We start from the raw sequence: 11,756 nt of genomic DNA on the forward strand, positions 1-11,756 counted from the left end.
GGGACATTGCAGAATCATCATCTTTTTATGGGTAATTTTTCTAGTAGGCAATTACATAATGAAACATTTATGGTACATAATGTATATTAATTTGGAAGAAAGACAAACAGAATTAGAATAAAAAAGGTCTGGGTATAAATTACCAGCTTTGGGCAAGTCACCAAAGCTCTTGGAGTCTGAAAAATGAGGATTTCACATGTCCAATTTAATTCATGGGCGTTTTCTTAAGTAATGTATGAAATAAAAATGTATAAGAGTTGCAGAAACTATCATAAACTTATTATATGACCATTTAACTTCTTAAGACCACTAAAGTAAAAATAATTTATTCTAATGTACCTGTGTGGTTAGAAAAGGTTTCCTCAAATAAATAAGCATCAAACGTCAGCTGCTTACCTAATAGAAATTACTATGATTGTACCAGAAATGAAAAAAGCCAACTTTCAAAACTGTTACAATTTCTACTGTTTTGAATCTACTGCAAGCTTTTCAAAGTCTTGAAAATTTTTCCTACAACTTTCACCTTCACTTCACCTCAAAATCATCTTATAAATAGAAGCAAGAGAAGCAACAGGCTCAGCAAAACAGCCAATGGAAGGAGATGGAGAATAATACATGAAGCGAGAATGAGAGCAGAAAGATGACTTTCACAGAAAAAAGGTGGCCAGACTGGAAGCAGTGGTGTCCAAATCTGCTTACATCATAACAATTTAGAGAGTTTATTAAGATAGATGACTGAAGTTTATATATTGAATCAGATCCTGCACAGGTTACACAGAAATATATATTTTTAATAAGCTACCCAGGCAATTAGTGATACCAGTTCAGATATGCAGGGGAGGGAGGGTCTTCAGTGATATTAAAAAGGTATAAACCAAGGTATAAAAGCCAGATGGCATTTTGATTCACCCATCTGATTCCAGGTTTATTCTGAGAAAGCTGACTTGGCTTAAATAAATCATCTTTTGCTGTCCCTGCAGCCTGAAAGACAGGTGAGATGGAAGGAGCGCCAAGCATATCTTGGGATACTGAGAGTGGAAGCAACATCCAAAACAGGGATGCACAATTCTGGAAAGTATCATTTAAACTGATCTATATAAAGTGTCTCCCTTTGAAGCTGAAGGGCTCTGGTTCTAAAGATAATGGAGGAAAAAAATAAGAACACAATGATGCCATGGTGCCACCATAGCAGCTCTAGACATTTTGTACGTGAAAGGGTGCTAAATGTCTACCTTGTTTAAAAGTTACTTCCAGTCTGTTACATGTAGCCAAACAAGCCAGGCTCGGTGGCTCAGCCTGTAATCCCACGCCTTGGGAGGCTGAAGTGAGTGGATTGTCTGAGCCTGCGGGTCCGAGACCCGCCTGGGCAACTTGGCAAGACCTCATCGCTACAAAAAAATGAGCCAAGCGTGGTAGCGCGCGCCTGTAGTTCCAGCTACTTGGAAGGCTGAGCGGAAGGATCGGATCGTCGGAGCCTAACAGGTCAAGCCTGCGGTGGCTGGGAGCAGTCACTGTACTCCAGTCTGGGTGACAGAGTGAGACTCCAACTCAAAAAAAAAACAAATAGCCAAACATAGTTTTGATAAAAATGCCTGAGGATGCAAACTAAGTAAAAGTAACACAATATATAACCTTTCATTTCCAAAATTATTAAGCAAAGATTTCAATCTTTGAATTTTTTTAAAGCTCTTTTATTACTTTTAAAAATCTATAATCTAGCTTGAAATTTATTTAAATCACAGTGAAACCTTACGAACTTTCTAAAATCTTAAAAAACTTTAAATCACTTAGAAAATTAAAAAAAAAAAGGTCACATTACCTGCACTCAGTAATTTAGCTGTGTCTAGGTCTTGGAAAGAAACTCCTTCATTTAACTGGATAGGACACCGATAATTTAGCATCTGCAGCAAGTAACTGATTCCATCAACGAGGTACTAAACGAAAGTCAAAGCCAAAGAATTAAAAGTATTATTTTCAGAGCTCTATAAACTTCAAATATTAATTTTTTCCCATTCTTTTTTCTATTCTCCCATCGCTTAAGGCTATTCCATTTCAATGGTATAAGGATCCACCACCCCAAGACTTTCATAATGTAAGTATATCCTTCTAATAATACAATTAGCAAGAGTATAGCAAAAGTAAAAATGTTAACCAAGAACCCATATTCCAGTAATTTACTTGTCAAAGATGTTATTAGAGAAAAAAGAGAAGAAGAAAATAAAGATGATCAATAACAATTTATTAAAATATGTATGTACTTATTACAATTTAGAAATATCATGATAATACTTTTATATCTGAAAGTGTGACTTCCCATTTCCAAGCCCACCTAAGCTATGTGCACCTTTTAACCCAAGGTAGGATCCTTAATGATACAACACTAAGACCCATGTCTTTGGATTTAATGGTTTGGTCAGAATAGTCAAGATGAATCAGAAGGCCACAATTTTTTAGGAGCAAAGTCATGTGGATTCCTTAGGAAAGATTTGATGACAGAAACAGACTCACAACTCAGGTCAAAAAATATATATATATATTTGCTTAGAAATTAATATAGTTTATCTCATACTTAAAAAAAACTAAAAGCCAGAACTTTAAAAAAGCATGTAGAACCTCCCAGTTTACAAAGTGCTTTTTCACATGTTGTTCTTATTTAATCTTCAAAACAATCTTAATTTATGTAAGATTACATAGCTAGTAAGTAAAAGATCTAGAACACAAACCCAGATCCTTTTATTTCACTACTCTTAATATCACAACAAAGACAGTTTTGAAAATTACACATGCCAACAATCAAAATGCTCAAGGAATATCTTTGTACCTTTTTAAGCAAACTAGATTTTCTTAAGAGCCACTCTCTTCTTTTGGTCAGAGAATGACAATACATATAGAGGAGAGCTCCTCGTCTCCAAGAGAGACATTCCAGCAACTCATCCCCGAGCAAATCGCCGTGCTAAAAAACAAAAAAGACATAGTTAAATTTCAAAAAACTAAGTGATTTAAAACACTTTCATGCCACAAATGTGCCCTATGTTTAGCTACTTACAGAGGAATGCCTCCCTTTGAATCCATTAAAAATATGAAAATTTATTGCTATTCCAAAATGAAAATAACTATTTCAGTTTATATAGTCTTACAAGATAATTTAAAAATTAATTTTAGTAGAATATACTCCTAATATATTTGAAATATAAGTAGTCATAATCTGATTAAAACATAACTTCAGAAATGTTACTTGAAGCAAGATTATATATATTTCCTCTATTGATAGAATAATGAGAAGCTATACACAAAAATAATTTTAATAAATGAAAACTTTTATAGTGGTATGCCATTTAAATCTGTGGATCATTTTTTTCCATAGTTAGCCTTCCCTGGAAAATACATAAAGAAAAAAAAAATCTATGTGGATAATCAGCAAAGATGAGAAATTATTTGCTTGAAAAAGTATACAGACTGGGTGCGGTGGCTCAACCTGAAATCTCAGCCCCTTAGGAGGCTGAGGTGGGCGGATTGCCCAAGCCTGGGAATTCAAGACAGCCTGGGCAACTTGGTGAGACCTCGTTTCTACAGGAAATCAAAAAATAAGCTGGGCATGGTAGCATTTGCCTATACTTCCCAGCTGCTTAGAAGGCTGAGGCGGAAGGATCACCTGAGCCCAGCAGGTTGAGGCTGCAGTGGCCACGAGCGTGCCACTGCACTCTAGCCTAGGCGACAGAGTGAGACTAAAACTCAAAAAAAAAAAAAAGGAAAGCGTATACAGACTAGAAATGTTAATCTTGAAATTAATTAAATAGAAATAACAGTAAAAAGCCTGTGAACAGATTGTCAAGCAGACAGAATACTATCAGAGGATGAAAGCGCCATCCCTTGGGGAGTTCCTATGTTTCTAGAATGGAAGAGAGAGGAGTTGCTAGGAAAAGAGCCAAAGAAGGCTTCTCAGAGATGAAAAAAGTAAAAAGGAACAGGCAGGGTCTCAGGAGAGGGTGATGGATGCTAAATAAGGAAGCAAATGTTCAGGAAGATGAGGACTGTAAAAAGAACAGATGTGATAATTAGATTAATAATCATCATCAAGAAAACACAGAATCTGCAAAAGGGAGCAGAAATGGGAATATCTGTGTAGAAAATAACTAGGCATTGCAATTATAATTCCATTATGCAAATATTCTAAAACATATTTAGTAAAATATGATACTTTGCTTGTGTTACTGGTCTAAGATTCCTCAATCTTAATTTAAAACAGAAACAAAGATACAATCAAGAAGAAAAATATATACTCTAAAGAACAGGACAGCAAAAACTAGCAGTATTCCACCATAATTCATAAGAGTACAAACTTACTTTTAGATGCATATGGTTTTCCTTAACTAAGATTTCTGGTTCTGAAAGAAAACTGATCAGCTCTTTTACTTTCTGTGAAGAATCTTCAGGAAAATCTTCATCTACTAGCTTGTTCTCCTCGAAATACGTCATGTCCAAAATAGCCTAAAGAAAAGGAAAAAAAGTATCTATAAATGTGTCAAACTTGAAAGAACAAAGTATAGTTTAAACTTGAATATAGAGATGCTCTATTAGACATTTAAATCTTCTAACACAATATTTAAATTTGAGAAGTAAGCAAAATGTCTAGCTTCAGTCAGACTTTATGGAAAACTTCAGTCAGACTTTATGGAAAACTTCATAAATATTTTATTAAAGTAATGAATTAATGATATCTTACTTTCCTCAAAAAATAAAATGGAGATGTTTTAATTATCAGAAGATAATTATATGCAATATAATTATGAAAAATGTAATTATTATATCATTTGCTATTTAGACATGTGCAATCCTTGAAAACTTTCTCAATGTCTGTTGTATCAAGTTAAGGTCACCACTTCTAATGTTATATACTGAATCTTCAAAAGATTTGTTTTCCCAAATGCAAAGCAAGTATTTGGGGGATATGGATCCTGCCACTCAATATTGTGCAAGTCAAACACTAAGTCATCAGTAGTCCTAAACACGAGACACTGTGTTCAAGCATATTAAAAATCTCCAATTCTTTTCCATTTTTTAATCTACAAGACGAAGACAATTAAGGAAACTGGATCCTAGTGTCATCTCTATGACTAATCACCTAACTAAGCAAGGACAAGTCAATTTCATCTCGCGCCTCAGTTTTTTCACTAGTAAAATGATAAATTGGACTAAATGTCTTTCAAACTTCCTTGCTTTGAGGATAAAGTTAATTAACATATGTAAAGCCCTGAGAACACTACCTAGCATATTGCTAGTGTTACTTAAGTAATACATGTCATTTGTATGGAAAGCCTAAGCCAAGAAGAACAGATAATCATCCTATGGAAGGTAATCTATTGGTTCAGAATCATAAAGAGAGTTCATAAGGGTCTGGAAAATTTAAAACTGTATCTCCAGGTCTTTTACCTTTACTCTAGGAATAGAATTACAATGTTTAGAATACTCCCATGTGAAGGAAATGAGATGACATCCAAAATACGCAAACAAGCAAAGAGCCTTTGGAAAGGAAATAAAGCCAAGCAAAGTACCTGCCAAATTATAACTGTTCTTTGGGGTTTGTGAGTAGCTGTTAGGTTCATTCAGCCATGATGCTTGAAGGCAGAAACCATCCTTATGCACCTCCTAACAGAAAGCACAGTGCCAGGCATGTAAATGCTATAAATGGGCACTCTGGAAGCTTAACTAAGTCTACTCTACTTACTATAAATATACTTTCAGTTTTATTTCCCTTTAGTAATCAAGAAAGGGCATATGAAAGTCCTCTTATCAACTACAAAGTACTATACAAATGTTAGCTACTATAATGCAATGATATGTCTTGATGTCAGCTTGCCTCAGCAGTGTTTCACAAAACCAAAGAAATAGGTGTTATCCAGAGAGGCCTGAATTTGAAGGAAAACCAAAAAAAAAAAAAAAGGAGAGAACAGAAGAGAAAAATCTTATAAGCATGCATGATACTAGCACAGGGAGTCATGTTAAGAATACTAAGGAAAAGTGGATTTCAAGGGAAAAAAAAGTAGTCAGGCCCCTTAGAGAATCTCCTATTCCCTCTGAAATCTTCAAGAGCTTAAGCATGCATGCACTAGTATTCTGCTTAATTATCTCCAAAGCGGAAAAAGATTTTATTAACTGCAAGATTCTTCCTGACTTTTCTTATCAACATATCTAAAAAATCTAACTTCTTTGCATACTGCCCCAAAGTTTCAAGTCTATATACTTTATTCAAAGAGTTTTTTTAAAAAACAAAACTAAACACTTTAAATAAAAAATACACTGACTTTATTACACCTAATCTTTGGAGTCAACCACATAAATAGTAATCTGTCCTCCTAAGATGCCAGAGTCTACATCTGTTTTAGTACCTGTGTGTAAAGTTCTAGAAGATTTGATGGATTTGAACATTCTTTCTCTTCTCCACAAAGGAGTTTCAATTTTTCTAGTGCTGCAGAGGCCCGAATTAAAAAGTGATCTGTAAGGAATAAAAACATAATGATTATTTCACGTAGTTTCAGAGTACTATTTAAACAAAAAATGTTAGCTGGATACAGTGGCTTATGCCTATAATCCTACCACTATGGGAGGCTGAGGTGAGAGGCTTGCCTGAGTCTACCGGTTCAAGACCAGTCTGGGCAACTTGATGAGACCTCATCTCTACAATAAATCAAAAAATTAGCCAGGCATGGTGGTGTGTGCCTGTGGTTCCAGCTACTTGGAAGGTTGAGATGGGAGGATCGCCTGAGCCCAGTAGGTCAAGGCTGTGGTGGCCATGAACAAGCGTGCCACTGTACCAGCCTGGGTGACAGAGTAAGACCACAACTCAAAATAAAAATAAAAAAATAAAAATGTATGTATCTGAAATGATAAGGTAAAATTATATTTTGGTGTATAGAGAAACAGCATGGTCGTAATAATATAATATATAAAACATGAAGTATATGATAAAGGCCTAATTCTAAGAAATTTTAACAGGAAAATATATTCTAAAAACTTTCTAGATTCACTGTTGCCATTTCTTAAATAAAATCTGTATGCTCACAATGTTTCTTTTATGACGATGATGCACGCAAGATGTTTCAACAAATATAAAACTTTCACTTGAATAGTACAAACAATATACATAAAGCTACAGAGAGGACTTCAGTTGAAAACTCACAATTTCACAAATTGTAATTGTTTTATAAAAAAAGTGATTGCCCAAACCATAGGCCTCATAAAATGCCAGCACTCTGAGCAATTACAACTTGTCTTAATTGTGTTTATAGCTATTACAATTACATAATACATCTATGTATTCCTCTAAAACTTAAAAATGAACAAAGTACCCCATTTCTTCAAAACTTGGAATACTGATATACCCTCTAATCACAACTTACTCTCCCTCCCCCTTCACCACCTAATTTTTTCCCTTTCTTTAAAGTCATATTCCCTTTGTTTCTTCTATGATTTTATCTTTTCTTATATGTCCACTCCAAGGTACTATCCACTCTTCTGTATCACCTCATGTAGTCAAATTTAGATATGCCTACTATCAAGACACTAAAGACCCTAAGTTTAACCCTCTGTGCCTCCTTTTGAATTATATGCCTTTCCTCTTCACCAGCCAATGATTAGATAATGTAGCCCTTGGTGGGGGCTCATCTGATTCCGTCTCAGCAGCTACCCAGATAAGCCATTCAGTGTTGGAGAGAAAGCACCAACAGGTTATGTCCACTGACAATTATGTGATGACTTTTAAGTTTTCCCAGGTGAAGCCTAACATGTACCTAGTCCAGATTCTGATTACTTTAAGAGCCACCATTCACCTGAATTGAAAGTTACTTCTTCAGCACTGTCTTCTCATCCCTCCATAGCCCAGCAGTAACACTAACACAACCCTGGAAAGATTCTACTGTAAATTTTCATGAGATATGGTATTCCTTACGTGTTTCTTTAGAAATATGTCAATATTTTCTTCTTAACTTATAGGATTTAAAAAAAAAATTTAAGCCAGGCTCGGTGGCTCAGCCTGTAATCTCACGCTTTAGGAGGCTGAGGTGAGTGAATTGCCTGAGCCTATGGGTCCGAGACCCGCCTGGGCAACTTGGCGAGACCTCATCTCTACAATAAATCAAAAACTAGCCGGGCGTGGTAGCACGCACCTATAGTTCCAGCTACTTGGAAGGTAGAGGTGGAAGGATCACTGGAGCCCAGCAGGTCGAGGCTGCAGTGGCCGGGAGTGGCCACTGCAACCCAGTCTGGGTGACAGAGTGAGACTCCAACTCAAAAAAAAAAAAAAAATTTTTATTTTAAAGACGTGGGGTACAATTCAGCGTTAAGTATACAAATAGTCATTGTACAGGTAAAGTTCAGGCCTCACTTTGGTCCCCACTTCACCTGGTTTGAGATCAGGTACCCTTATTGATGAAGCATGTCCTCTCCTCCCTCCCCTGGCAGTTTCCTATTACTGTCAATCCCTTTCTTATAGTATTATGATAATAGTTCAGGGTCCGCTTACGAGTGAGAACGTGTGGTACCTAGTGCTTTATATCTGTGATAGATCACTCAGTATTACAGACTCTAAGTCCAACCTAGTTGCTACAAAGTTCATAATTTTGTCCTTCTTTATGGCTGCATAATATTCCATCATATATATGTACCACGTTTTTTTATCCAGTTCACTTTCGATAGGCAGCACAATTGGTTCCTTGTTTTTGCTACTGTGAATAATGCTGCAATAAACATGTGTATGCAGGTGTATTTTTCATAGAGTAAATCAAGTTCCTCCAGTATATTCCCAGAAGGGTGATTGCTGGGTCATATGGAAGGTCGATTTTTAGATCTTTTAGGAATTGCCAAACTGTTTTTCACAGAGGTTGTACTAGTTTACCCTCCCACCAACAGTGCAGAAGTGTTCCCTTTTTCCCACATCCTTAACTTGTAGGATTATTTTAAACACAAAGAACTGTACTGAACTCACTGACTCACCGCTGAAGATATGGGTCATACGTACTCATGAAATAATTACTGGGGGGGGGAGTAGTGGCGGCATAGCTCATATTTTGGAAAAGTTCATAAATATGTAATATTTTTACTAGAACCATTTATTCAAAGGAATGATTGAGAAGGCAAAAGATAAAAGTGATTCTAAACCAGGCTCAGTGCATGCTTGTAATCTGAGTACTTTGGAAAGACAAGGCAGCAGGACTGCCTGAGGCCAGGAATTTGGGACCAGCCTGAGCAACACTGCAAGACCCTGTCTCTTAAAAAAAAAGTTTAAAAATTAGGTGGGTGTAGTGGCATACACCTGTAGTCTCAGCTACTCTGGTTGAGGCAGAAGGATCACTTGAGCCCAGGAGCTGGAGGCTGTATTGAGCTATCTATGATCATACCACTGTACTCTAGCCTGGGTGACAGAGCAAGACTCCATCTTTAATATATAAATAAATAAATTCAAATTTTTTTAAAAAGTGATTCTTACACAGTCTCAGGAAAAAGTCCCTCTTGTGACATACTTCCATACTGTAAACATACTGTGCTTTTTACAATGAGAAATAAATGAATAAAAATTTTTCAAAAATAAGAAAGAGAACATTCATAGATGGAATGCCTAGAACACCCTGTTTCAATTAAACCTTATAAAAGATAATCTTGTTAGTTATACTTGAAAAAACTGAACTGATTAACAGCTCATAATATGGACCATTATCACTATAATTTAATTTTAGTAAATTTTCAGAAGTATAAACCTCCAAGCAAGAATATCTACCATATATAGTACATGACTTTTATTTCCAATCCCCATTTATTTTAGACTGGATTAAATAACTGTTTCATTTTAGATTCAGTGAGTGTGAATAAACAATATTCTTTGAGGCGGGCTTGGTGGCTCAGCCTGTAATACCGCGCTTTGGGAGGCTGAGGTGAGTGGATTGCCTGAGCCTGCGGGTTCGAGACCCGCCTGGGCAACTTGGTGAGACCTCATCTCTACAATAAATAAAAAAAAAAAATCAGCCGGGCATGGTAGTGCGTGCCTGTAATTCCCGCTACTCGGAAGGCTGAGGCGGAAGGATCGCTGGAGCCCAGCAGGTCGAGGCTGCGGTGGCCGGGAGCAGCCACTGCACTCCAGTCTGGGCGTCAGAGTGAAACTCCAACTCAAAAAACAAAAATAAAAGAATATTCTTTGATCTCTTTAAGCTAGTTCAAATGGGGCTGGAATTACAGGTAAACTGGATATACTTCCAAGTAATAGCTACTACCATCCAAGAACTATTCATGTGAATTCCGAAATTCACTTATCACAAACCAAAAAAAGAGGTCGTCTTCTGAGTGATCTGTGGGTCTTTAAAGAACACACTCCTGAGAAAAAAAATTCCAGCAAAGAATCTTCAGTGAAACTAAGGCATTTCATCGCAGACCCTATTTAATAAACTCACCAACTATTCAACCACTTGAGAAAATGTTCCACTACTATTTTCCTATTAGTCTGATGACAATGAGTCAGTTCACAAGAACTTTAAAACCTATCTGTAGTTATGGCTCAAAACCCAAAAGGGAGAGTTGTGTCAACTATAGGCAGCTGAGAAGTAATGAAAAGAGAACTGGACTTAAAACCAGAAAATAGAGGTAGCTCCCTAAGTCCTTTTTTCTTAAGGAAGCAGCTCAGACCTTTCCAAAATAAATATTCTAGTACTCTCCGAGTCGTTATGAGAACGGAGATGTATGTGAAAGAACAGCGGAAATCACACCAATGTGTAGCTCTTCTGTGGAATACGGTGTACAGTTTTTTGAGTTCAAAACATAATTCAGAAATTTACAACGCAGCAATGAAAAAGCGGATCTGTTATGCACGCGTATCTACCTTTACTGGATGCGAAACAACCATTATTAATTTGAGTACTATCAGTTTAACAACTTATTTAAACTTTCATATGTACTTTTATTCAGACTCTTCCCTTCTCCCAGTTGTTACCGAGATGCTTAAAACAGACAACGGAGACCTGGCTGAGAAGGAAACAGAGCAGACTTTCACGGGTTCTGAAAATACTGTTTGTGAAGCCAAAGCTTTGGCAACGTAGTTCTGGGGAATGGGCAATCAACGGCGCAGGGGGGGTCAGAAGCTCAAGACCTCGTAGAGCTACGGCCCGGGACCCCAACTGACCACAGGCCGCAGCCTTCAGCCCTTACTGCCATCGAGTGCCAGTACTGAACCTCCGTCCGCCCCACCCGCCTCCCTCTCCTCCGCGCGCTCACCGTCTTCCCCTGCAGCTTCGCTAAGTTGCTGTATGTGGGCCTGCGCCAAGTCCCCGAGCTCTTCTACTCGCCTCACCACACCGGAGCCCGCGGCCGCCATGGCCACAACCGGCTGGCGCGCCCCGGCCACGTGACCGTGCCGACCGGCGATCACCTGATATCCCGGCGCGGGCGGGGTGCGGGGCGGAGCTCGCCTGGTTGGTGGGAGGACACATTAGCTCCGGAAGAGGGCAGACCGAAGCCGGAAAAGGTCGTTCCGGGTTATTTTCGTCCACCCGGACTTCCCTCCAACTCCCAAGATCCTGAGCAGCAAGGAGACAGCAGGGGCGGGTGTAACGTAGAGGCACGCCTCTCTCTCGCCCCCTTCTCTAAGCCAATCGAGAGCCAGGTATGCCCCCTGGCTGATCCAATGGGAAGTCAGCTCTCTCAGCCGGGTTCTCGGAGAACCCGGCAACGTCTGGCTGCCTGGACAAGGCTTGAGTCCGCCCTCGCGAGCCGCTATC

The 11,756-nt window shown here is 38.1% G+C and overlaps 1 protein-coding gene across 1 annotated transcript in view; it reads right to left on the minus strand.

Moving 5' to 3' along the window:
- The window catches only part of CUNH5orf51 (chromosome unknown C5orf51 homolog), a 13,069-nt gene extending 1,698 nt beyond the window's left edge, over window positions 1-11,371 (minus strand). Inside the window, exons 1-5 of the mRNA XM_008053910.2 lie at window positions 11,254-11,371; window positions 6,387-6,493; window positions 4,345-4,488; window positions 2,822-2,953; window positions 1,820-1,934 (exon numbers count right to left, since the gene is read on the minus strand). Coding sequence (XP_008052101.1) covers window positions 1,820-1,934; window positions 2,822-2,953; window positions 4,345-4,488; window positions 6,387-6,493; window positions 11,254-11,353 — 598 coding nt within the window. The 5' untranslated portion in view covers window positions 11,354-11,371. The remainder of the gene's footprint in view (window positions 1-1,819; window positions 1,935-2,821; window positions 2,954-4,344; window positions 4,489-6,386; window positions 6,494-11,253) is intronic.
- Between the last annotated feature and the right edge of the window lie 385 nt (window positions 11,372-11,756).

Source organism: Carlito syrichta, unplaced genomic scaffold, assembly GCF_000164805.1.
Source record: "Carlito syrichta isolate Samal-C Ts95f unplaced genomic scaffold, Tarsius_syrichta-2.0.1 Scaffold288857, whole genome shotgun sequence".
Taxonomy (NCBI): Eukaryota; Metazoa; Chordata; class Mammalia; order Primates; family Tarsiidae; genus Carlito; species Carlito syrichta.